The 27,593-nt window shown below is 47.5% G+C and overlaps 1 protein-coding gene across 2 annotated transcripts in view; it reads left to right on the forward strand.

The window, feature by feature from the left end:
* Positions 1 to 27,593, forward strand: part of Fam155a (family with sequence similarity 155, member A) — a 582,136-nt gene that overhangs the window by 545,727 nt on the left and 8,816 nt on the right. For both annotated transcript variants that reach the window (XM_005374016.1, XM_005374017.2), the window contains one exon: positions 13,285 to 13,456. In XM_005374016.1, coding sequence (XP_005374073.1) covers positions 13,285 to 13,456 — 172 coding nt within the window. The remainder of the gene's footprint in view (positions 1 to 13,284; positions 13,457 to 27,593) is intronic.

The following is a 27,593-nucleotide window of genomic DNA, read 5'->3' on the forward strand; positions in this document are numbered from 1 at the left end:
TAGCAGCTGCGCCCGGCCGGCCCCTGATGCATAATAGCAGCTATAGAAAGCACTTTCAAAATACACGCCGATTTCAAGTGCCTAATTAGACCGCAGGTGCTGGACGTCCCCAGCATGAGAAATGGTCCTGACACTCTATCACAGGTGGGACAGAGGGAAGATTTCCCCATACTTAAGAAGACTGTGTCCACCCCGAGAGACTCTGCCCTGCAGGACACTGTTACCATCATCGCGACTGGTGTTCATCTTAAATTAGCATGCGTTGCCGGTGATGTATCGGCACATAAAAAATTTTGAGTGAAATCAAAAATGAATATGCTACCTTGGTGTATTATTGTCTCAAAATGTTTGCGTGCATGTTCCTGAACTATCGTTTGTTTTCCTTGAAATATCTCTAGTTGGAATAGTATTATCCTGACAGCTAAGAGCAGAAGAGAAAGAGAAAGTTCTACAAAACATCCCAGCAGCAGACCTTCGATAAAGCTGCTTGGCTTTAACCACTGAAGATAATCAATTTCCAGTAGATTCTTTAATATTTGAAGTGCAGGGCTTGGCATGCAGACAAAAAGCATCATTAACCAAAAGTCACTCAAACCCTTCAACTTATATAAGTGTTTGATGTTTCTCCCGGTAGCAATATAAACAAATCAAGGGACAGGGTTATTTTTCGGCACGTATGTGAGATACAGAACATACTGAGTGATCTACATCAGGTGCATCATCCAGGAGAAGATAGGCATTTGACTGCTACGCCTTTTTTCTCTGTGAAAATGAGCTGGGCTTGTCTTGCCTGATTTCTCCAACTTCCTAATTTCCTCACATTGAGTACCTGTGGCTACCTCTCTGTATGTAGGATGTTCACAGAGTTTACAGGGCTGGCGTTACTGAATGAGGCTGTCTATGTACCAATAAAGAGACCATCTTGGTAGACATACCTCAGCTGTGTTCATAACCCCATGCTGCCTGATTACTTTCTTTATATATTTTTCTAAATAGGCTACAATAGACTGTGGCTGCCTCTAGCACTCTTGCAGACTGATCTATGCTGATACTACCGTTTACCTGGATTAAACAATAACTGTGAACCAACCCATGGTGACAGCATTCCTTGGCCAGTGTATCTGGTGATGCTCTTCACATGGCAGACGCTAGGTAGAGGTTGGTGGAGTGAATAATTAAATTAAGAGCTGGTTTCCTTAGTTCTAGTCCTGTGTTATACATGAAGGCTCACAGTTTGAAATATGCTATCATTTGCAAAGTCTTATTAAACTTAATTACATTTTATTTTCCCTCATGTATGTATGGTTATTTTGTCCTCCCTAAAATCCTGTGAGGTTGGTACTACCAACGGAAACTCAATAAATAAGCTAAATGCAAATAAATGTACCCTGCCCACACAGCACCACTCATAAATGCTGGAGGCTTTCCACTTGACGGACTTTATCCCTTCCTTGTGAATTCCTCTTTATTTCCTTGTCAGTCTCATCAGGCAACACTGGCTTGCCAGGGGGAGTGTGGATGGAGTTATCCATGCCTAGTTTCTTGTCTGGTACATCAAGCCTGGAAAATCATTAGCGCTACACCATCTTGTGTTGTTTAATGGAGAAAATGCTTCTGAAAAGCCTTGCCAAAACTTTAACTTGATGAAATTATCAACAAGATATCATCAAAAGCTCTGAATTCACTCCTCATCACTACTCTTGGATGCCAGAAAAACCCTTCTGCAAACACAGTGTTTACCGGACACTTTCTTTACAAATAACACCTACTGCATGTCCCAAACATTCTTTGCAGCTTGCAATATTCAAACCCACTGAGAACCTGACATAGATTAGGGCTCAGGGAAGGACTTGGAGCATTTTGCAGGAGAATCAGTGTGCTGCTGTGACCAAGTCCCTCCGGTCAAAAATTGTCAGTTTCAGAGAGAAAGCAAAGGTTCCACACGCAGGCCCTGAGATGGCCCCAACCCAGCCAGCAGCGTGCAGGAGGACTCAGAGGCAGCGGTAGGGCTCGCCCTGGGGTAACTGAGAATACTCACGCCGTCCTTTCTGCAAGAACACTGAGAACGTTGACACACAGGGGCAGGGAAGGAGAGGCACACGTTTTATTTATGTTGTATAAAACGGCAGAGAACATCCGGACTTGCATTTAAACAGGAAGAGAACCATTGGCAAGAGTCCCTCCCAGCCTCAAAGAAAGCTTAGTTGTTTCTGCCCAAAAAAGCCCTCTGAAGTATCTAGCACGAGAATGCACACAACCAACATGTGCAGTGTGACCAGTGGTTGTGATATTTTTGTGCATTATGTGACTACATCTTAACTTTGGTGAACGCAACCTATCTAGGGGTCACAAGAATCATGTAGCCAAGGAACTGGCTCCTGGCCTTCAGAGAGAGCCTGCATTTTGAATTCTGACTCTGTGGCTTTGCTGGAGCACTTGAATCAAGATTTAAGTTTTTTTTTTTTTTTTTTTTTTTTTTTGGTTTTTCTCCGGTACCGGGAACTGAACTCACGACCTTGCGCTTGCCAGGCAGGCGCTTTTTGCCACTGAGCTAAATCCCCAGCCCCAAGATTTAAGTTTTATGATCTTCATTCCTTCCCCTGGTGGACAAAGAGGAGCTTTGTTAGCATCTGCCTCCCAGGTTGGTTTAAAGAATCGAGCTAACGCCATACTGTTTCAACAGCTCCTTGCAGGTCTTTGCTTTTGCTCAGTGTGTTGCACTTGTAAGATCTGACATCATCTATTTTCCCAAGCACCATTTCTATTGCTTCGCTTGGACAGTCGTTAGGAAAACTAAGGAAATCCATGCTGGTCTTTTGTGGGCTGCAGATCTGCACAGTTCAACCTGCAAACCCTTATGTTTTAGTTTCTCCTCACTTTATTTTGCACTGAATAAGAATTTGTTCTGAATAATTTTTATTACACTTGTACTAAGTGAAGGAAATGAGTTAGGGAGTAATTTCCATTGTCAAAGAAATCATTTCTATCAGAGTACTCATACATGCAAGTACATGTATAATGAACATTCTTTTTCTTCTATGAGAAAACGTAAAAGATATTTCCTGGGTCCACGTGCTTGCAGATATTAGAGAGGCGCTTCAATTCTGAGGAATAGATTCTACCCCTTCGCTGGTGTCCTGACTTCTTCCCGTTGGCACACAGCCTCCGTTTCTGCCCCTTCACCCCACAGCCCTGTTCACTGTCTTGTGCTCCCCGATGCCCTGTAGCTCTCTTTGGGTGTGTTTAGGTTCCAGGAAGTTGCGGCCATCAAGTGTTTTGCTGAAAGCTTAAGGACTCAAACTAACAACCTTCGTGAAGCGGTCATAGTACAACCAGGGGGAAATATTAGGAATGTCGCTGTGTGGGGCAAGCCGGAGGTTGTGCCTGCGCCTTTGCTTCCACAGCTGAGGTGAGGTTCGTTTCCAGTGACAATGACAGGGAGACAGGGAAAAAGCTTTGTGAAATGTGACGATGAAAATTGAATCCGGACAAATGAAAAGAATGTGTGTGTGCGTGTGTGAGTGTGCAAATTTAAGGGAAATAGTAGTTTTTTAGATTGTGTTTATAGCATCTTCAATGATCTGATGCTTGAACTAATTGTCCTTGTTATTTGGTTTTAAAGTTGATATTTTAAAACCTATTTCATTTGCATACTTAATTGCCCCTCCCCCAATAGTTGATCAACATTTAAATATTGCCAAAATTTCCTTGTTTTGATGGGAAATTCATGTTTACTTTTTCATGTTTCCATTTAATCTCTCTTTGTTATTGTTTTTCCAGTGAGGAATCATAAAATCAATTTATTGGTTATGAGTACTATCTTGTTGGCAGAAGGATAATATTTTAATTGCTAATATTATGTCTGGGTTTTAGCCCAAGATTAATTCCAAATCTTTATATTAAAAAACAATTTTATCATTACCAGTTCTCAGTCACAAATCCTCATTACTGTTACTCATTTGCAAAGATTTTTAACCTTGATATTATTTGCAGTTGAATAAAAGCATATTAAAGTGCTTCTTCCATTCAATATATGGAGGCAAATTTTTACTTTTAAATTTTAAGACACAACATGGGTACAAATTTACAGGCTTTTTGCCAAGTAGCATTGTTTTGGACTGCTCTTATAAATCTAATACTCAAAAATGGAAGTAGCATTAATATATGCAATGACATTTTATTGATTGAATATAAACATGCATTCTCAAAACAGAAAATTCATTAAATTAAAGGTCCAGATTTTCTGACCCCATCTTTACATAACGGTAGAAGTGCTTTCCTGATCTCCAGGCATCTTCCAGGGTCTCTATGTGATTTCTCTAGCTTCCCTCGAACACAAAGCTGCTTAGTGCCCGGCCATTGCAGACACTGCACCAGTCAGCCGTCTGCTCTGAAGCTGCCCTCCGGAGTTGCAGCTAATTTTATTAATAATGATTATGAATTCCATTAAACATAGTTTGGAGTAATGGTGATTACAGTACTATAGTAATGTGTTATTTTATATTAGAATATGTTTCTGACGGCTGCTAAGCTCAGGGTGAAACAGATGGCATACGAGTGAAATATTTTCTGTTTCTGCACAAGCAAAACAAAAATTGTCTTGTTTCCTGGAGTTGCGCTTCTCAGGACATTCGGATGAGGGGTCAGAGGGCCATGGGGCACAGACTGCTTTCCAGGGTTACCTTGGGGAAAGCCTGATGCCCATTTTCCCCACAATGCACCTCAAACTCGGGGGGAAGGAAAGGCATCAGGCTTTGCTGATTCCCCAAGGATGAGACCACAGAAAGTGAACAGAGCACAGCAAACACTTAGTTGATTTTAAAACTGTCTCCAGAAATGTTCTGGGGAGAGCCAGCTGTGGTCATACACATCTGTACTCTCAGCATTTTAGGAGGCTGAGGCAAGAAGATCACAGGTTTAAGCCCAGCCTGGGAAACTTAGTGACTTAGTGAGATGCTATCCCAAAAAGGAAAAATAAAAAACTGTGTCGGTGTAGCTCAGTGCGAAGACCCTGGGTTTGGTCCACAGGATGCCCCTCCCCCAAATAAAGGTGCAGGGAGAGATTTGAAAGTCCTGATTTTCAACTTTATCATTCGCCTTAATCTGCAGAAATCTACTTCATTACTGAGTGATGGGTACATGCATTTGGATTACTTGGGCAGTTACATGATCTTAAAATGTGAAAAGAATATCTTGTTTAATCTCAGTGTTTACTGAGAAAATACAGAAATATATTTATTTCCTTTTCATGATGCCCTTGAAAGTTGGTAAAACATTTACTAATACATAAAACGAATGACCAGAAATGTATCTTGATTGAATTTTCAACAAATCATCTGAATATATACATATGCACAATAACATATATATAAAGAGAGAGACAGACAGACCGACAGACAGACATACTTAACACTGTTAACACAAAATGATCCCAGCAGGTTTATGATCAGTAGTTACATATTTAAATCTTATTTTGGCTCTGGAAACTAACAAGTCATACCAATAGCAACAACAATAGAAATAACAAATTTCACCACTGTGGTTGCTACTCAGAGTCGGCATAATGGTAGTTTACCCAAAATTATGCAGGCCTGATTTTATCCCTCGCCTTGTAAGAAACAGTGTTACAGAGGATATGGATGGTCTTAGTTTTCACATTAAAATAATAACCAAAAGCAGAATGACAAAAGAGTGGCGAGCAAATGCATTCTACTGGCTGGAACAGCAGGCAGCGGCACATCCTGCGTAAGCCATGGGCACTCGGCCTCCCCCGCAGCCAGGGTCTAGATGCCCTCCACTCACTCATTCTTCCGCTCACTCCTTCAGGAGACCATGTCTGGGTCCTGCCCGCAACCAGGATGCCAGGGTGGGGTATCCCTCGCTAAGAAAAAACAGACCAAGCTCCTGCCCTCTTGGCAATTTTTATTTTTATCTAGTCAGTTAGGTAAAATCAGTTAAAGTTGGCTTACATATTTCAGGCAAGTGCTCAGTTTTAAATGTTTGTGTAGCATATTTGACAATTTATGTGATTTACTTCACTGTGTAAAACGTTTAAGATTGCTGTTTCACAGAACCAGGTTTCTCAGAAGCAGGGTGCACACCCCAGTGCGCACCCATCACAATTACAATGGACTCTGTCCCTTACAACCTCATGTTTTTGAGTTGGCTTTACAGTGGACGCACCGTATAGTAGCTCATCTGTGTGCTTTATTGGTACGGACGTCTAATCTACACAAAGGAGGCATGTTAAGGATTTCCGGTGAATGAGTGAGTACTCACTGTGTTTAGTGAGTAGTGTTTGGGGACCAGAAAGACAGGCTTTTTGATCAGCTGTTCATCCTGGCGATAAGCAATCCATTTTCCAAGTAAAGTTGTGACTTTGTTTTTATAAACAATTCATAGGATTACAAGCATTGCTAATAGATCACAGATACTGTTTAGGATCTTTCACTGCAGAGAAGCATGCGCATATGGGTCGTGGAGGCCTCTTTCTGCACTCTGCAGGAAGCACAAATGTGTTCAGGGACCCAAGGCTCCGCCCAAGAGGAGGTGTTTCCTATAATGCACAAACGGCACTTAAAGCACCCCAAGCCCATCATCACTCACGCTTGACTGATGAGCACAAAAGCACGCTTTGACACGCATGGTGGTCACGCTGAACTCCTCTCGTCACCCTTGTCATGGCCAAGCCCCTCCCTCTCAGGGAAACCCTGTCTCCCCGTACACCTGCAGAGTCCTGCTCACCGGTTCTGCTCTCTGCCCTGAGTCCACCTGAGTGACACTCAGCCTGCCCCGCCTCATCCACTTCCTTCAGGTTGTTCCTACTGTTTTTGATGCCAAGGAAAACGTCTTATAATGAAACCTTTACCCTGTCCTCTGGCCCTGCTCCTAAGAGTCTACATTTACCATCAGGCCCATAGGGGGCTCTCAGTGAGACAGGTGTTCAGGAGGCACAGACAGTTTCAATGCCACCTGCAAGGCCAGGCCCTGAGGAAGACGTCTTCTGTCGGCTTTCCGATCACAGGCTGCAGCTCTGTTCTAACTGGAACAACGGGCGGAAAAGGAAGGCAGGCCAGGCCTGAGTGCAGGAGGTCAGGGGAGCCCCGAGAGATCAGGTCACACCAGGGTGCCACCGGCCTGGGAAGGAAAGGCGTATCAGCCAGCGTGTCCACCGTGTCCACCATGTCCACTGCGTCCAGTGGCAGTGAGAGTGGCAGGGCTCGAGCTTGGGTCTCACCACAGTGCCAGAAAGCTCACAGGCATGGGGACTGGAGGCCCCTGATGAAGAAAGAACGGTGACAGTGGCCTCCTGCTGTGATCAGGGCCTCTTCTCTCCCATGGTGCAGGACACGCACTAGCAGATCACTCAGATTCTTCATCCCCACTGTGTGCGGTCACCTGGGGACAGGCAGTCTCTGCAGGAGGCCATGAAGATTGGTTTGTTGTGCACGTCCTGGGCCTGTCACTTCCCCACGGTGACTCCTGGTTAGCGGAGAGGGCCTGGGGCGGCCCATAGTCCTCGGACGGCTCTGTCCCCTGTGAACACTAGCTGTGGGTCTCAGACGCGCAGCTCACTTGGCGGTGGGCGTGGTCGGAGCAGCCCTGGAGGTGTAGGGCAGGAGGGAAACGGTGCTCAGGAGAGGGGCATGGCCCATGTGCCGCAGGGGACAGGCGCCTGGCACTGACTCCACTGTGCCCTGGAGGAGACCTGTGCTGTCCTGTCGCCCCCAGGGCCGGGGCTGGGGTACTGACCTGCTGTCCCCTGGCTCCCTTCCGCAGAGGCAGCTTAGCTGTGGGCAGCGCCGTTCTTCCTCATTTCTGCCTCAGAATTTTCACTCTTCCAATTTCATGCGCAGTGAGCTTCGGGGAAGCCGGGCTGGGCAGGGGTGTGTCTACCTGAGCCTCGCGTCCTCCCCAAACTCCCCGCTGCGCCGAGGCAGCTGCTGTGGCAGATGGGGCGGTTACGTCTCCCTGGTCACGCAGCCGCAGACCACGCAGCGTCACCGCTGAGGGACACGGTCCTTGCAAACGCGCCCACTGAGGGACAGCTGTGAAAAGCAAGTCCTTGCTCATGCACGGGGCCCAGGGGATGTCACCGGGTCTGAAGATGAAACCACTCCCAATGTCTGATATTTTTCTGTATAATCAATATTGCAGCCACTATGTTATTTTCTTCCCAGCGGAGTGACAGGTGTTTACGACTGTACTCTGCCACCTCGCTCTAAAACACAGATAGGGATTATGCAAAGGGGAAGAAAGGAACGGGGGTCGGGCTTCCTACGGCGAAATGTGAAGCGGAGGCAGCTGTGCTTGGCGGCCTCCCAGGGAAACGCCAAGAACCGGGGCCTGGCGCTGGTGCGCGGGGACCGTCTGTCCATCACAGCCCGGCCCTGGTGGGCGCCCTGGGAGCTTCCTAGCCGCTGTAGCACTTTCCTGCAGCCGCAAGACCAAGGGCTCCGTGCGCAGGGGGTCGGGTCAGAGCAGCACCTGCCCACAGCGAGCGACGTCTCCCCCGTGCCCGGAGCCTCTGAAGGGAACCGACTTTCAGGGAACAGCACAGGATGAGGGTGACGGCGATATACAGAGCGTGCTTGCACACACGTAGTACGGGGAAGGACTTACTGCCGTGAATCCGCGCAACGATAGTCCCCCGGCTTAGAGCACATCTGTCCGTCATTCATGCACTCTCCCAGGCAGCTCTGGAAGTCCTCTTACTTACGTGAACGTCTTTAAAAGGTTTGATCAAAAATACGGAGAGTGCAGCCTTGCTCTGTGTATCTGAGCAAAACGTTCTGTGGGTGCCACCCAGTGGGGCAGCAGGGTCCTAAAAGTATCGCACTGGGTCCTCACCCACCTTATTCACCAGATCTGGCACTGTGCAACTTCTAGCTCCTCCCCAAAGTCAGAATGACCTCACAAGGAAAATACTGAATCAGTTCAACGGTGCCAGGAAAAGACAGTCAGGAAAGAGGACTCCACAGCTACTTCGGGAAGTGACACGAACAGTGAGATACATGTTTTAGAAGCACAGGGGAGTATTTTGAAGGGAATTAAAGGCAAGGTGCTTTTCATTTCTTAAATTGAAACATTCACCATATTTTTGATCACCCCAGTAGGGTAGGAATAACCAAATAAGTGACACCTTCAAATAACACCTTGCATCTTCTAACCAGGGTCCTCATAGGGCCCCCTGCCCCAGGTTCTCTGTGTGCTCCACCACCATCTCTCTTGTGTCTACCAACCCCAAGTCCCACCTGAAGGCCCAGAGGCTTGGTGAGGTTTTCCACGAGTCGATCAGCTGCAGAGTATGCCAGCAGGGTGGCTCTGAGGTCCAGCCTCACCCATACATCCACCCTTCCCAAGCACGCTCGGTGGGGTCCTGGGCCCCGGGCTCAAGGTGAAATAGTCTTGGCCCAGCTGTTTAGAAAAGTGACCTCCTCTCCTCTCGGTCACCAGAAGGTCTCTGGACCTCAGTTTCCGACTTGTAACAGGAAATCTTCAGCAAAGCTCATTACAATCACCAGGAAACTCCCACCCATGCTTGTTCTCTGCTTCAATTATTATCAGTGTCGTAGAATTAGCTGTCGTATTCAGCCGTACATAGAGAAGTGACTTACTCAGTATTTCTCCCCACGAGAGACAAAGCCATTGCTAAAGAAAGATCTCTGACCTTCCCCACGGTAATTCTTATGACCTAAGACAAGTATATTTATTTTTCATCATGGGCTTTGTTTGAAAAACCCCATCATATTTTTTAAAATTAATGTTTTCATTTTTCTTGTAGCTCTATGGAACCACAAATCATCTATCTTTACCAACATCCCCTTAAAAGAAACCTCTAGAAACATGAGGGGAAGGATGTTAGAGGCATGTATTCCTCACAGCGTCCAAGCCACCATATTTTCACAGGAACTATCTAAGTGTCTTTGAATCTGGCCAGTTACAGAGAACTCAGTGCCTCCGACCACAGCATGCATTATTCCGGCACTTCGCTCCTCGCAAGAAAGCGCTTGGTTTTATGCGCCAGTATCTGCCCGTTCAGTTTCGGTCTGGCCTTTATCATCTTATCTTTACCTTGTCCTCACCTCACAGCAGCTGCCTGAGATAGCGGAGCCGACCGCCAGGCCCTGCGCCCTCCCGTGTCTCACCAGCTATTTCTCCCTTCTCTACTCAACAGCTTTAGGAGCTTTGCGAAGCTGGAATTTTACTTTTCACGTAATCTTTTTAAGATTAGCGCATCTTCTTACTTCCCAGGCAAATCTTTTCCGGCTAACTCTGGAACAGTTTGGCCCGTGTGCTCACTGAAGCCTTGGCCTCTCTTGTCACAAATCTGCCTACGTAGACAAATGATAAATCCTCAGTTACATACAAGTTGTTTCTCAGCCTTACTCTCTTAAGTAACAAGAAGACAGTTCTCACCTGTACTTCACGTTTTGTCTTGGTTCAGACACATCTTATAACCAGAACTAAAATTTTTAAAAGTTTTAGATAATGTAGTCCTCGAATGAGAGCTCTTGATTGGGTTTGCAGAAGTCCAGGGGGTCGATGGCAGAGGTGAAGGCAGGGAGCCATGCTCGGGAAGTCACTGCAGCCCAGGGCAAGAGCAGATGGCTCCACTGGCCACTGAGCAGGAAGTAGCTGCTTTTCTCCAGGACTTCCGCCTAGTGTTTATGGAAACAGCCCTCATCACGTACTAGTTTTTCAGTAAAAAATCTGCACAAGAAATACAACTGTTATGAGTCACTTTCCCACCACTGGAACAAAATACCGAACAATCGCAAGGAGGAGAGGGTTACTTTGGCTCACGTTTCAGAGGGTTCACTCCATGGTTGGCCAGCTCCAAAGCAGAAACAGCAGAGGAGCGAGGTGGATGAAAGGTGCTCACCCACGCCAGCCAGCAGGCGGGGAGAGGAGGGAGGGGCTAGGACAAGAACACAGCCTTCCAGGCCAGGGCCCTGGTGACCACCTCTTCCTGCCAGGCCCCGCCTCCTAGCAGCATGTTCCCCTGAACTCAGGCATGGATGAGTCCGCTGATGGGCACAATGCCCCGTGATCCAGTCACCTCCCACGCATGGGAGCCTGCCGGAGACAGTGTAGACCTAAACCGTAACAATACCTGGACGAGAGTAAAAACAGGCCTGTCCCAACAGTGCCACACAATGGGGAAAGATGGGAGAGTGGATGTGTTTACTGAGACCGCAGTATGTGGCAGCCCAGTGAGAGAAGAAAGCATTTCCAAAGATGTGTTCATGGTACAGGATGTGACTTGGCGTCCACAAACCATTTTAACTTGAATAATTGCACAAATGCCAGTGAGGAGCAGGACTGGGGACAGAGTGCACGATTTTCTAGAATCACCGAAGGGTTTTCTGTAGAGGAAAACAGATAACGCTAGGTAGAAAACCCTGGCGACAGGGTCTTTTCCTACAGTGGGATTTTACTGTCAGACCCATCTACTTACACACCCCCAACTGCCTCTAGTACCTAATAAGGTAGCACAAAGCAGGCATCGCAGAGGATGTGCAGGCCACCCTTAGGCAAAGCTCGGTTTGGACCATAAATGCTGCATTTTATATCACACAGATACCCATTCGTATTTCTGAAAACACCTCAGCACAGTGTTTAACCTAAGGTATGGTTAGGAGAACCTTTCCTCGTATGGCTTGAACCTGCTGCTTCCTGCCTCTTTCTGAGGGCAGGGCAGGGCCACCTCCATAGCTACACACGGCTCCACACTGCCCACAAGCAGGCCACCTCTTTCCAGGGTCAAGTACAGGAATTATTGGCGTCTCCTTGGCTCCTGTAAACTTTTTATTTGTGTGCACTTTTGCGTGAGGACAACCCAAAAGACCTGCAAGAACAGGTGTGGGTGACTACAGACCATTAACGGTCTGGTGATAGAAAATCATACTGGATCTAAAATTAGATCCAAACTTCACACTTATACCACTTTACATCAGTGGGGGCATCTTATCAAAGATTAAACCTTCATTGCAATGAAAACAACAAAAAGCTAATAAAAATTCAATGCAATCCTCCATATATCAATGGACTTTGACCAAGGTATACCATTCCACGCCGTCTGCCAATCCATCCAGAACTCTTTTGCAATGTCATGAATTCTTTGGAAAAGTTGTAGACTAGACACCCAAGAACCGTGAAGAACACAGGCTTTGTAGTTCTACCTATTGCAGATCTCAGTTCTGGGTTTTCCTCGGGCTTCCTGTACTTGCTACTCCTCGGTGCAGTGTCACTACTGCTAATGCCTGAGTTCTGGGCACAGCTTGAGAACCGCACGGGGAAAATGCTTGTAACTTGCTTAGAAAAGAACCTCAGACAGACCGTACCAGGTGCGGCTCTGGGGATGACTGGCGGTGTTTATGGTCTCTTGGTGCCTATTTAACTGAAGGCAGGTTGAGGGTGGGCCTGACAGCAAACGGTACCCGGATGGTACTGGCTCCAGAAGCAAAAGACTTAGCAACAAGAAATAGCCTTCCCCACTGCAGACCTTGGCACTGTTCTATCTGAATGTGGCGGCGCTTATTTCTTTACCTTACAGTCTCGGCGTTGAGTTCCCCGCATATCACCCAAACCAAGGATCCTCCGTCCGCATTGCGTTCAGTTATGCAAGCCCTGAACAAGCCTTAGTGTGATCCCACAACCCCTCCCAGGCAGAGGCTGCGCGCAGATCTCCTCCTGATGAGCACCACAGCGCAGCATGCTCTGTCTGATCTATGCCGAGTGTTTCCGGGCTTTGGTACGATTTCTGAGCCCTGGATATGAGTCATGAATGTGAAAGCCCATTTCTTGCTCCTTTCTCTGGAGAGACCAACTTGGGCCCCATTGTAAAGGGTCTGGCGTCATCTAGTGTCCAAGTAGTGTCACTACAGCTTTGGGACGAAACTACTAGGCAGGCACCTTCTTCACAGGGCAGCCAAGGTCTGTCAGCAGAATCCGGATGACTTCTACTTTCGGCATCACTGGTTTGGGGAAGTTCCGGTCCTGCTTAAGTCCGCTATTTTTCCATATGAGCTCCATAGAATTAAAGACCAGAATATCTCTTGCATTCTGGTAAGGACACAGTCACACCCACGTGGGCTCTCACTGCTGACAGGCCTTGCTGCGTCTCTGTCACTTGCAGCTCTCTCCCAGCCAGAGTTTGCTGCCGACCCCTGGAAACCGCAGCGTGCTTCTCCGGGGCAGCGTGCCCTTTGTCGGAGGCAGAAGCGTTGTCATCTCTCCATATTTCTGATTCCTCTCTCTCTCTTGTTTTCTGAATTTCAGATTGTCTACAAAGCCTGGCTCTGTTCCCAGTACTTTGAAGTCACGCAGTTTAACTGCAGAAAGACAATTCCTTGCAAGCAATACTGTTTGGAGGTGCAGACGAGGTGTCCGTTCATACTGCCCGACAACGACGAGGTCATCTACGGCGGCCTCTCCAGCTTCATCTGCACAGGTAATGGGGCGGCGGCCCGCCAGCACCCCGGGTCCTTCTCGAGGTGCCCTGTTCTTGCTTTGTCGCTTTCCCCCCAGTCACGCACCCTTGAAGATTTGGCGGGTGATTCCCCACGCATGCGCTAGTAGAAGCGGCAAAAGCCCCAAACCATTTTGAACATCGTTCTGTACCACAGAATCAGCCGAACAACCGGACCCACAGTCTGACTCGGAAAGAGGGTCGTTCAGCGGGCAAAGCGGGAGCAAGCGTTAAGAGTGGCGCGTGACCTAGAGGAGGGGCAGCCCGCCTGCTAGGTCGTCTTCTTCCATACGCGCTCTACCAGAGATGGTGGGACAGGCCGGTGGGATCGTGCTTCTTCAAATTAGGAACAAGGCTGTGTGCCCGTACCTGTGTCCCCGAACCTGTGTTCTGCGAATGACATGTGATCTTAAATAAACACCAGGAGCGAGGAGGAATGTTTGCCTGAGTTATTGTCGAGAGGGGTACAGTAGCTCAGATACAAGCTGATTTTTTATTTCCCATTGACAGTGTTTCCTTCTTTCTACTGAGGACGGGACTGGGCAAACGCTAGCACCAGGGCTCACTTTCTGTATATTTCTGTGAGTTAGACACGGGGACAGATGTAACGAGAAGAGGAGTCAATTTTTGAAAATAAATGCAGAGAGGACGAGCAGGACCCCTCTCACCGAGGTGTGGTGCTCACAGGTTCCTCTGCGTTCTGATGAAGACGCAAATATGCACAGCCTCAAACCCTGCAGCTGGAATCACAGCGCCAACTTTTTTCAACCCATGAGGCTAACACACCGTGCCAAGGGTGGAGAAACGGGAACACTCTTGTTGTATGAGACTTTATGAAACGCCTCTAGAGCAGTGAAGCGTTTGAGTATTCGAGGTGAAAGTTTATCAGATTGTTGCGGGATCGCTTATCCATCTGCCTCACTGTTCGAAAGTAATAAATCAGTCAAGAGACACCCCCGAGGGGGCTGGGGATTTAGCTCAGCGGCAAAGCGCCTGCCTGGCAAGCGCAAGATCGTGAGTTCGGTTCCGGGTACCGGAGAAAAACCAAAAAAAAAACAAAAAACAAAACAAAAAAAAAAAGAGACACCCCCGAAAAGACTCAGTGGTGCACACCTGTCACCCCCGTACTCTGGGAGGCTGAGGCAGGGGGATTGCAAGTTTGAGGCAGCCTGGGAAACTCAGTGATTGAGCAAGAAGCCATCTCAAAATTAAAATAAAAATTAAAAAGAGGGACTAGGGATGCAGCTCAGCAAGGCCCTCATAGGGGACAGCAGCCTGGGAAGTGTAAAGCGATTCCAAAGTCGTTTCAGGTTGGGAGCTGGAATCTCTTCTGCTGGGGAGAGGAGAGGAGGAGGGAGAGAGGAGGTGGAAGGAAGCAGTTAGTATCTTCTTGGGTCCAGGAGTGCATTCACTCGGACGTCCAGGAAGCACCCTGCGCGCATGCCTGCAGTCCGAGGCCTTCCTTTCCCACTGACTCCGCGGTCTGCAGAAGGAGCATGCGCTCAGGTGCGTCCTGCGCCTCAGACCCGGGTGGACCCAGGGCCTCCTCTCCCAGCGGCACCAGCAGCCCCCTTTTCTTCAGTGTGGAAATAGGGTCTCCTGCGTCAGGAACCCCAGCTGCTCCTGGACGCCGTCCTGTCTGAGCTCCAGCTGGGCTCCCTGAGCTCCCCGCGCTGCCTTCCCGGGTCCTGAATGTAGAGCAAAGGAAGGCAAGGAAGCCAGGGTCCGGCCTGGGCGTTCCTCGCCTCTGTCACCTGTATCTGTAGCTCTGAAATGCGCCCTGGGGCGTTCACCTCCTTCCTCTGGCCTCTGTCAAGGCCTCTAGAAACCAAAGATGGTATGAAACCTCCCTCTCCTCTGGACGGGGCTGACACAGATTGAAGTTTAATTACTTTCCGGCTTTCTAAAGGCCCCTTCATCAGCAGGACTGTCAGTAAGGAACGCAGCTCGGTACGCGGGAGGATGCGGCCACCTCCCTGGGAGCCCGGATGTCCGCTGCCCTAGTCCCCAGCTCCGGTCCCTCAGCACCGAGTGACTCTGAAGTGGGGACCGAGCAGCCAGCGCTCACCCGGGGCTTCTGTGATGCCGAAGAGTCGGGTGGCTCTTCCACATCGTGTCTCTTCCACAGTGGCCTCCACCCACGGGTACAAAAGCCCCTGGTGACTGGACTCGGGACCTGAGGGAGATGCGCTCCTGGTACCTGCTGCTGGACCCCGGGCTTGACAGGCGCGTCCGTGAGAGACTGCACACAGCCCGGACGCCCTGTGATCCGCCTGAGCTCGGAGCAGACACACCTCGCCCTCTGTTCTCAGAGAGGAGCAGGTTAAATCCCAAAGACAAGCAGGACCACTTTGCCTGTCCGCCTGGCTCAGGGACCAAGTGCCGCTGGACGTCAGGCTTGTGGCACTGGGCTCCCTGCAATGGTGCACAAGGAGTTACCCTGGGCACCAGCGGACCCACTCAGGAAGAAGGGTCCATCTAAGTCGTTGATCCTAAGCTTTGCCACTAGGAACTTTTCCCTTCCACAAAAGTTAGTTCACGAAGTTACTTATGTTTTAGATCCTGAAAGACATAATAGTTTATCACTAAGAAAAGAAGGCATTGTTCCTTCAAGTTCAAAACATTTAAGCACCCTGGTGTCCTCCTATAGGAAAGGCACTCTAGTTGGAGGCCCTAAAGGACGGGGATCCTTATGCATCAGCCTGGGGATGCTTCGCAGCCTGGTTCCATCGGTGTTGGAGAATTCAGCAAATGCTTTTAGCTGCACGGGCTCATCGTCAGGTGCTGCCCGCGGAGGACCAGTTTCGTTCACAGGGCTTCTAGGGAGTACGGGGGCTGCGGCCGCTCCCCTCTGCTCCCACCGCTCACTGAAGTGGGGTTGCAGGACCCTGCGCTTCGTCTCATAATTTGTTAGAAGAGCATCGATGCTCAGGCTTGCTTTTCAGTTTGTACATCTATTGGTCCGTATTTGTGGTACACAGTGATTCCACCGAGGGAAGCTGGCACGTGGACCAACGCATCCGCCTTCTCTCCTCACCCTCCGCTCCCTGCTCCTTCCACAGCTTTGTCCCCTTCCTATTCGCAAATGACATCACAGCAAATTAAGAAGTTGCTGCACAGCAAAGGAAACAACCAGCAGAGTAAAAGGACAACCTACAGAACTGGAAGCATGTTTTACCAGCTATTCTCAAGACTAGCATCAGTAATACATACAGAATTCAAATACATTAGACTCCTAGGGTGGAAAGATCCATTCAAAACAATGGGCAACCAAAGTGAATGGACACTTCTCAGAAGAAGGACAAACGGCCAATAAACACCTGAAGAATGCTCAACATCCCTGACCACTACAGAAACGCAAATTAAAACAACACTGGGATGCCACCTCGCTCTGGAAAAAACTGCCGTGATGATTTTTAGGGTTCTTTTTGCCCACTGCCTCACGTGGTGACCCATCCTTATCTTCAGAGCTCTGTGAGGCTAAGGCAGGAGAATCTCAGGTTCAAGCCCAGCCAGAGCAACTTAGTAACTTAGCGTGACACTGTCTCAACATAAAACCTGAAAAACTGAGCTAAAAATGTGGCACAGAGCAAATGCCCCGGTTGAATCCCCAGCCCTAGAAAAAAAGAAAATGAATTCTTATTATCCACAGAAAAGTAGAATCCCTCTTGGGTTTTGTAAATTTTTGGAAGCCTCAGACAAGATGAAGTTTCTCTCCATAATGAAGAGTTACTTAGAGTTTTGGTAACAGTTACGAAATTCAGCATTCAGTGTCTCTTCCTTGCGGCGCTCGCGTCCCGTGCACAGATCCTAAATGCGAAAGTTTTAAACTTACATTTTTGATCCTCTGCTGTTTTATATGACTTGATCCACGACGAAGAAAAGAAATGCACGAAGGGCCGGGCCTGGCCGGTCACGAGACATTGTGAGAGTTCCGGTGAATTGTGTGAGGCCTTTTCCAGCCGTGGTGAGGTCGGTTCTGCAGGCCGGGTACTCACGGCGCACGCCGCTTCTCCACGCTGTCAGCAGGGTTTGCACGCGCAGGGCCGTCGCCCCCTGGAGGCGCTGCTTCGGTACTGCAGGCGACCCCAGGCCACCAGCAGGCGGGACATCAGAAGACGCATAGAAAATCTAATATAGACGTTTTTTGTCTCATACTCCACTCTTGAGAGAGTGCACAACTGGCAAAGAAGAAACATTCCTCCAGAATCCTCTTCTGACTCGTCCAGTGAGTTGAGATTAAAAAGGCAGAAAAAATCTTCTCTTTCAAGTACCTTAGTACAAAAACCTGTTTCCCATTGACTTTAAATAGAATTTTAAGGTGATTTCCCGTGTTATTTTTCAATGTACGACTCTCTTCCCATATGCTGGTATGTGCAATGTTCAAATATTATTCAGAAATAAAGCTTTTAAAACATAATGAAATTCTGCTTGAGTTATAGCATCATTTGATGCTACACAACTTCTTTTCATAAATTTGAAGAAGTTTAGGCCAAAAGAGAAATGTGAAGGAGGGGGGATGTTGTGTGCAGAATAAAACACAGCCATGAGAAAATAGGTTACTAAACGCCTGAGGAGTGCAGCCACTTCCCAGGACCTTACTTCCTCCAGCGCTGTGTTTTGCTGAGATCAGGTCTTCCCGCTTAAGGCTGCTTTCCTGGACTTCTACCTCCGAGTGACTTCCAATGCCTCCTGGGCCATATTCCGGAGAATCAGGGCAGGGAGGCGATGCTGGGTGCACACCGGATGCCTGGCCTGGCTGGAGCGGCGGGTTCCAAGTCACACTCGAGTCCACAGGTAGTGCAGGACTAAAGGATCCCGGCTCCAGCCACAGAGGTGACGCCTGTGTGTGAGAACACTGCCTCATGGGAGAAATCCTACTGGAGTTCTGGTTGTCCTTCTGCGCTGCACGGCTCTACCTTGCCTGCTGTCAGGGGAGAAGTTGAGCGCATGAGACCAGGCTCAAGGAGGACCTGCTGGATGTCCACATGCACCAGAGCTGAACTTGTTCCTAGACATGTCCAGGCTCCAGGCCGCAACCCTGAACCTGGGGCAGTGGTGACAGCAGGCCTGGGTGGAGGACATGGCATTGGCTTTGGAAGCCACTGGAGGAAGACTGTGGGGACATCAGCGGCCTGTCACCCTTGCAGCTGTGTCCATCTTCCTGAGCTCTGGGGGCCAGAAACCAGCGCTGTGGAGTGGGGCTGTGCAGAATGCCCAAGGGAGGGCAGTGCCCGGGCTGGCAGAGCCTGGAGTGCATGGCCATGAGGCCAGCCATGCAAAGCATGTGGAAGTTGCCCCAGAACGGGAAGCTGAGGACACACATCCTCACACAGTGACCCCCAAATGCTGCGAGAGATGAGACACAGAAAAATTCACATGGTAGAAGCAGTCCAAGCAGACTGCCCAAGGTGAGGGTTCTTGTTCAAGGTTTCAGCTGAGGAAGGATGCTTTGGGCAGAGAGAGATTTCCTCTGGGCAGGCAGAATCTTCAGGAAAGATGTTTACTTGCAATGAAGACCTCTCTGTAAGAGTGGCCTCCTCAGCGGCCACTCTGAACTGTGCTGAACAGAGCTGTTCTCTCACACGATCACAGACTTGGTCAATGTTGAGACTGCTCTCCCAGGTCACCCAGCCCAAGGGTACTTTACCCCAGCCTGCTATCCAGGAAACAGGAGGAGTCCACCAGTGCCTGCCTCCTCCCCCAACCTTTGCCTCAGAGGGAACCAGGAGATGGCCAATTGGCCCATCCTGAAATCAGTGTGGGAGCAATGTTTCTGTACTGTGGGAAAATCAGTCAGTGGGCCCAGCAGATGTCTCTGCAGAGGAGACTGAAATGGCTCACCAGTTCCTCCTGCCCCCTCCGCACTGCACACTGCATTAAAAATGAATGCTACAAGCTTTGTGCAACCACTGCTCTGATTAAGTAAAGAGAGGCCTGTCCTGTTCACAGTTCTCTGGTAAGTGTTGTGCTTCGAAGGCAAACTTTGTCAGACCTGTGGGTGAGCAAGACCTTCAGGCTGCAAACGTGTACACACACACACACACACACACACACACGCACACATGCACACACACGCACACATGCGCACACACACATGCACACATGCGCGCACACACACACACAGTGTAGGGAAAAGACAGAGAGCCAGGCTTCTAAGACATTTGCCTAAACATCATTATTCATCTAAATGACCTTAATCTACTTTGTATGTAATATCAACTTGTTTATATCACTGACATATAAAAAATGCACATATATGGCATACATATGACTAAAATACCTAAGTCTCACAAGTAAAGCAAGTAAATCAAGAGGAAATATTTTAGGTTAAAAATTGAAAATCAGTTAGGTCTGAGTTTACAATGATCTTGAAAGTCAACTCCGTAAACAGAAAGGCAGGCGTCTAACTTAAGCAAAGGGGCCCTGGCAGAATGACTACGTCCTCCCTCAAAGAAAATCCACAAAGACAGCGCTGTTGAAAGTGAAACTTCTAGAATGCTATTTGACGAGGAAAGTTTTAGCTTTGCTACTTTGTTGCTTCACCTCATTGGCGATGCTGCTGTCAGTTGTGTGTGCTGAGCGCCCTCAGACCAGGCGTGGAGAGCCTGACAGAACCGGCGCCTGCGACACTCCTCCTCCTCAGCGCAGGGTCCTCCTGTCAGCTGTGTCTCCCGCACGGAACATTTCACTAGCAGAGAGGAAAAGCCCTTGCTAGGATCCACTCCACATGTTCACCACGACTTGGTCTTTCCCGGTGAGTGTGGGCTGGGAAAGCCCAGAGTCCTCCTGCAATTGCTGGCTACAAACACTGTGCAGGAATCCCGATTAATTCCCACCACACAGGAAGTAGACCTGCCAGGACTGGACCTCTGCCTTCCTGGGTAGTGAAACCTCCTTCTGGGCTGTAGAGTCCAGCTTGAGCTGGGAAGAGCCCAAGCCTCCCTGTCTGGTCTGTTTCTTCTGAGAGCTGTGATAGGTGAATGGAAATGGACAGAAGCAACTTTTTAAGCCAAAAATATCAGTTACCAAGGCCAGTTTTCAAGCACTGAGTAGAAAGTCAAAAATAGCTCTCTGGAGCTGGCTTTTCTCTCATAGTATGCTGTCTCTCAACCGACAAGACGGGCTTCTCCCCGCTTGATCACTTATGCTTTCTGCAGAGCTGCTGAACCGCCTGAGCGAGACCCTGTCCCAAGGTCCCAAAAACCAGCAAAGAAATGAAAACAAAAACCTTCCACAAATTAGCTTTAGGTTGCTTTTATACATACATGGCACAAAATTCTAAATATACAAAAAAAGTGAGAATGAAGGCAACTGCTTTCCCAAGGAGAACTATGGCCATCGGGGAGAGTTATCATGATTGATTACTCAGTTCCTGACTGCACTGAGGCTATTTCAAAGCTTCTCTTACTTTATCCAGCTAGTTTTGTTGCTGCCTCAGCTACCATGCATGGGAATTCCTGTAATCCAAACACCACCCCCAGAAGGTAAATAAGCTGGACACACTTTGGCTTGACCGTGATCCCAGCACTCTGAGACTAAGGCAGAAGGATTGCAAGATTGAGTCTGTCTTGCCAAATTTATCAGTCTGGTGATCTTCTATCTGACAGTAAAAAATAAGAAAAAGGCTGGGGATGTAGCTCAGTGCCAGGGCCTTGGGTTTAATTCTCAGTTCCAAGCAACAGAAGGAAAAATTTCTTCCTTTGAGGTCAAAAAAGAAGCACATCAGCATCATACAGTGAAGCCGTTTCTGTTCTCCAAGCCTGTCCTCTGGCACATAGGGAAGAAGACGCCTTAGAAACTCACACTTAGCATCCAAGGGCAGCTTCTGTGCAGCCTGGAATGTTGGAACTCCAAAGGAAAGCCTAACAAATGGAAGGTGCTGACCGTCCGGGATTCACAGCCCCAGTGGATCCCCATGTGAGTGCTAGGGTTGAGTCTTCCCTGTAGCTGTCAGCTTTCCTGTCACCAGGACACAACATCTGTCACCAGGACACAACATCTGACACCCACAACTTAGAGGAGCAGAGGTTTAATTGGCTTATGGTCTCGGGATTGAGTCCATGGTCAGGTGGCTCCAAGGCGGGAGCATCATGGTGGAAGGCCTGGGGCAGCAGAGATGCTCAGTTCATGGTGACCAGGAAGCAGAGTGGGAGAACAGCACCAAAGAGGAGTTCCTGCCCCCAAGACTCACGCAGACATGCCTGGAAGTGTTCCACAACTGTCCCCTAGACAGGCCATGTTGAGATTCCACCCTCAGCACCACATCCAGTGACTCTCCAAGTTCACGTATCCATGCCCTGTCCCCATACCTCAGAATGTGATGGTACATGGGCACGAGTTCTTCCTGGAGGAGAGGAAGGTAAAAGGAGGCCCTCACGATGGGGCCCAGCCACTCGTGGTCAGTACAAGCTCACAGCACTGGGGAACCACAGCTGAAGGGGATGAAACAGAGGAACATGTTTCTCACCGTTCTGGAGACTGAAAGTCCAAGGTCAAAGTGTCAGCATTCTGGTTTCCGCCAAGGGCTGTTGCGTTGGGCCATGCTGGCCACTTCCTGACTCTGGGCTCCTCTGTTTCCTCTGTGTGTGCATTCTGCGTCCTTGGGGGTTCAAATTTGCCCTTATCCTTAGGACACAAGTGGTGTTGGGTTATGTTCACCCCAAACTCCTCACTTTAACCTCGTCACCTCTTTCACAGAGATATTTCCAAATGCGTCAGATTGGCATTGTTGGGAATCAGGACTTTGACACAGACATTTTAGGAAGATCTTATGCAGCCTTCAGTGGAGAGCTTGAACAAAGGAGGGATTTGCATCTAGGGAGACAGGGCAGGAAACAACCTGAGGACAACAGGAGGGGGCCGCCTGTGAGGTGGGACAGAAGGTCTGTAAAGATTCTTTCCTGGAGGCTGCCAGGGCCCAACCCGCCAACACCCTGACCTCAGACCTCTGGGCTGGAAGCTGTGTGCTGTGAGAATCTCTCACCCAGGTTGAAGTCTGTGGGACTTTGCTGCCCACTACCTGGCCGACCATTGCCTGGAGAGGAAAAGAGATGGCAATTTGGGAATAGAACACACGTTAAATGTTGTTTGTTCAAGAGCAGAATAACTAGCTCTTACATGAAGACAAAGCTTTTATACTTCAAGCTCTGGGAGATTAGAGGACAGAAAGTAATAATAAGGGATGACAAAGGATGGCTTAGGATAATAATCCTGTGCAGAGTCATAATGACAGGGACAGAGCATTAACATGACGTGTCATGTACAACCATAAAATCAAACTGCTTGTGTGAATCCCATGAATACCCTTTTGCAGGAATTTAGGGCCATAGTGAATATGAATGCTGAACCCAACCTTTCATGTTTCAATAATTGGAAGATTTTAGCCCTGAGGCTGAAAACCCTTTCTCTGGGAGGAAACTGCAGTGAGTGAAAAATCAAGCTGCCTTCTGAACTTTCTGCTCAGCATAGCTGAGCCCCTGAAACTACTCTAAATAGTTAAGTCAACATAAAAGGAAAATCATAAGGAGAAAAAAGAGAAAAGAAAGAAAAAGAAGAATCAGCTAAACAAGCTTTCTATGCCTAGGAAATTTTTCTTCATTTGGAAATGTGTTTGTTCTATCATTTCTTCTTTGATTTTATGGCTGTCTCCTTGAAGGAAAAGATAGACCAATACTTTTATATAAAAGTTTTCCTGATTCCTGGACAGCTTTTAAATACCCACCCTTCATCCTTACTGAAAGAATGATTTCCCTTTTATTCATTTTGATCATGATTTCTGTGGAGAGATCAATAGTTTTTAAAACCCTGGAGAAGTTTCTACCAGTGAGAACTTCAAATGTATTAAAACCCATGGGCTACACAGTTAGAACAGAAAGAGGAAGTGTGTACTCAGGGTGAGAGAAGGTCTGTGTGTAGAAAGAAAGGGATATGGACTGGCTCCTTGTGGAGGAATTGAGGACAACATGTCTTCCATAAGGGTTGAAAAGGTTAGGGAGCTTTTGGATTCATGTGTCTCCAGCATGATACCAGTAGAAATCAGGTCACCTGGCTTCCTGTTTAGCATAGCTCTTTTCATCAGAACTTGATTTTGCTCCTTACCAGCTTGACTCCAGAGTGGTATAAACTAGTTCCCTGCTTTTATTGGAAAATACTTGTTGTACTAGAGAAAGTCATTAGGATATGGTGAGTCTGAGCTTATTTTCTTGCTTCTGCACAATATTCTTCCAATTAAGAAGCGTGTTGTGCCTCCTTTTTCCCCTAAGTATTTTGTCTTACATTTGTACTCAGTTGACAAGAATTGGCTGAAACCTTTCATGCTACTTCTCTGTTGCTGCTGTAGTGTTACTGATTTAAAGCACCTTGGTTTCTCACACCTCTATTTTTGCACAGTTTTGTAGGTCAGAAGCCTGACACCAAGCTCACCTGGTTGAAATCAAGGCAGCTGCACACTGGCTGCGTTCTGGAAGCTCAATGACAATACCTAGAGTCCAGTCTTTAAGAGAATTAGCAGAATTCCATTTCTCACGTGTGTTTGCTGTTTATTTTATTTTTAATGCTGGTCATCAGCTGACGGCAGTTCTCAGCTCCCAGGAGCAGCCACATTCCTGAGCTCCCCTCCTGGACCTTCAAGGCCAGCAATGATGGAGGAGTCCTTTGTACATCACTTCTCATCTCCACTTCTACCTGTATCCCATTTTAAGAGGTCACAGGACTGGATTAGTCCTACTCGGACATTCCCAGATATTCTCACTTTAAGGTCTGTTGGAAAGCAAACTTAATTCCTTCTGCATTCTTAAGTCCGTGTTGCTGCATACCATAAGCTATGCACACATAGTGGAGATTAGGACTTTGACATTTTCTTTTGCCTTTATTTTTTCTTTTGGCTTGGGGTCCTCATCTTACAAACTCCACCTGCTGTGCACCTGGCATGATGCTGGATGCTGTAGACGCCAAGAGAATTCAGAGAGGTGGTTCCTAACTGGACACAGGTCCAGCTGCAGGAGTGAAGCAACTGAATCAATGCCCGCCTTGGGCTCTGCAGTGTAACATGTTGAGAAGTTGGGCTGCCGACTCTAGCAGATGCTGTTATCACAGATTTATAGATGGAAAACAGGAGGATGGAGATATTAAGTTTCCTTGGGTTTAAACATATTATTTCCAAAACAAAGAATAAATGCCATGGTGAATACTTAATTCTTAGCTCCCCTACTGGGTACAAAGTCACCACCACACCCATCTTAACTCTCATGTGCCGTTCCTGGCTACTAATGGGTACATGCCGCATTTGCAGGTGGGTTGAAGACGGCCTCTCTCAGTCCACACCAGTGGTGTCTCTGAGCAAAGTGTGTGTGTGGGCTACCTCCAAGAGGTAAAACTTTCCTAAAGCTGGCTGAAAGGAAAAGGAGACTTCTTGGTTCATCGACCTGAAAAGTGCAGAGACATCAGAGTATATTACCCATGAAACCATGAAATAAACGATTGATAGACAGATACAAGATGTGATCAAAATGCACTGTGAATGATTGTTCCTTAAATGTATAAAGTAAAAGACTCCTTGCCACAAGTCCCTCTCTAAACCCTCCCTCTCCCTTTGAATACGTTTATCCCATCATCCTTGCCACTTGCTGAAGCAGTTTATAGTTTACATTTCCAGTTTTTGTTAAATAAAGACATGACACTGTGTCCTCATCCACCTGATCACCACACCTGCCACCATGTTATTTCTGGTTTCTCCCCAAAGTCAAGATGACCATGAAAGGGAAATGTTTAGGATGGATTCAGGACCTTGAGGCAGCTAAAGACTCTCAGGAAAGAGGACTCCAGAGCTGCTGCATAAAGTGGCAAGGATGGGCTGGGGATATAAGCTCAGTGGCACAGGACCCTGCCTGGCGAGCACAAAGTCCTGAGTTCGATTCCCAGTACCAAAAAAGAAAGTGGCAAGGAAGATGCAGCACGTACATCCAAGGGTAGAAGGGTGTTTTGAGTGGGACTAATAGCAATGTTTCTTTACTGTAATAAATGTATAAAATTTAAAATTAAATTGTCCATATTTTTTGATTGCACATCATAGCTCTGGTTCAGAGAGGTGGCTCCTAACTGGACACAGGTCCAGGTGCAGGAGTGAAGCAAGTGAATCAATGCCCGCCTTGGGCTTTGCTATGTTACATGTTGAGAAGGTGGGGAGGTCAAAATTTTGACCATATTTTTTGATTGCACATCATAACTCTGGTTCAGAGATAATACCCTTTCCCTACTTTAGCTTTTTTAGCAGCAGATATAGGTGTTAACAGCTATATCTAGTAACGGCAGCTAGAAGGGATGCCTCACTCCCGAGGGCAAACAGGTGCCCCGTCCTGAATTCCTGCTGGCCTGAGGGACAGGTTGCTCCTGCCTGAGGGAGGGTTAGATCAGCAGTCTGACAAGGGGGCTGTTCCACACAGCTGAGCCCCGCGCTTCTCCTAGAACAGGAGCTGATGTTGGCACACGCATGTGTCACTAACGGGACCAGGCAAGCTTCCTCCTCTAGCTGGAGCTGAAGGAAGCCCATGAGGGCCTCACGCTCTTGCTGTTAATGGTAAGGAAGTGCAAAGCCGCCCAGCAGCACACACCCTGCTGAGGGGTCCTGGGTTGCCCCTCCAGGTGGAGAAAACGGGCCTGTCTGCAGATCTGACCATAATATTCTGGTCATAGACACTAAAAAGCCACAGAGTCCTTCCTGTGAAGTCATCTTTGTTGTTATGCTTGAACTGGACATATGAACACTCTTAGAAATGCCAGAGTGGCAGAAAGAAGATAAGGAAAACCATAATCAGGTATCAAGAGGAAAGTATGTCATGAATAGGGTTTCAGATTACTCAATACCCTCCCATAGCATACTGTACTTCCTACATACCACAGTTCCTACATACCCTAATCCTACATCCTCTAATCCTACATCCTCTAATCCTACATACTGTAATTCCTACATACTCCACTCCTACATACTCTAATCCTTCGTACACCAATCCTACTTCTCTGAATCTACATACTTTAACTCCTACATACTCTAATCCCTACCTACTCTAATCCTACCCACTCTAATCCCTACATATTCTACTTCCTACATACTCTAATCCTACACACTGTCATTCCTACCTGAATTAATTCCTACATACCCTCATTCTCACTGGAATGGAGCTGAATGGCTACTGTACCAGTAGAGTGAATGAGTGTAATGGAAATTATGTGTTTCATTCAATGTAAGCTTTTTCATTTTCATATTTTGCTGCATAAAAGTGCTATGATTAATGTATGTATGTAACTGTTTCTGCACACTTTCCCTTTATTCCTTAAAGCATACTCCTTCAATTGGAAGACAAAGGTCAAAACACACGAAAGAGCTTAAGCTTTTTAATGTTTATCGCCAAAATCTCAGAAGCTCTATCGCTCCATGAGTTCTCACTGGCAGCATGCTATACTGCTCTTTTCCTTACTCCTGTACAGTATGGAGTCTTACAGTTATGATTCTCTTGTTTTAGGTAACATTTTCACACCATTATTGTTACAGTTCTTTAATGTTAGTTTTCAACTTTTTAGATGGTCTTTTCATTGTCTTCTACATAGTTTCTTCATGTCTAATTCTTCATTCAGTGTGTAAGGCTTTCTCCCTCCCCCTCCCTCCCTTCCTCCCTTCCTTTTTTCCGTCTCTCTCTCTCTCTCTCTCTCTCTCTCTCTCTCTCATTTTAAAGAATACTGTATATCCATATCTCTGGCTAGAAGTTGTAACTGAATGTTAAATTCTATTGTTTCTAAAAACACAATTTCCTAGTATTATACCTCTACCACTTTCCATTTAGTCTTTCCTGACCTAGCATTTTCACAGTTCTCTGTAATGTGCTCAAACTTTATAGAGCCTTGTGGTTTTGAAAAACTAATTGTCCAGAGTGCAGCCATTGGGAGGCAAAACAGAGAAAATGAGCCCAGGGTCCTGGGCTGCAGCACACGTGACTGGATCTCTACGTGCGGCACTAAAACCGGGAGGTGAAAATTAACATGCTGCCTGACACCTTCTGTTTGGAAGCCACCTGCTGGAACCTGAACTCAGTGACGACTCCTGTCATTCCGTGAAAGGGTGTGA

The sequence above is a fragment of the Chinchilla lanigera genome, unplaced genomic scaffold (genome assembly GCF_000276665.1).
Source record: "Chinchilla lanigera isolate Chin_1 unplaced genomic scaffold, ChiLan1.0 scaffold00003, whole genome shotgun sequence".
NCBI classification, from domain to species: Eukaryota; Metazoa; Chordata; class Mammalia; order Rodentia; family Chinchillidae; genus Chinchilla; species Chinchilla lanigera.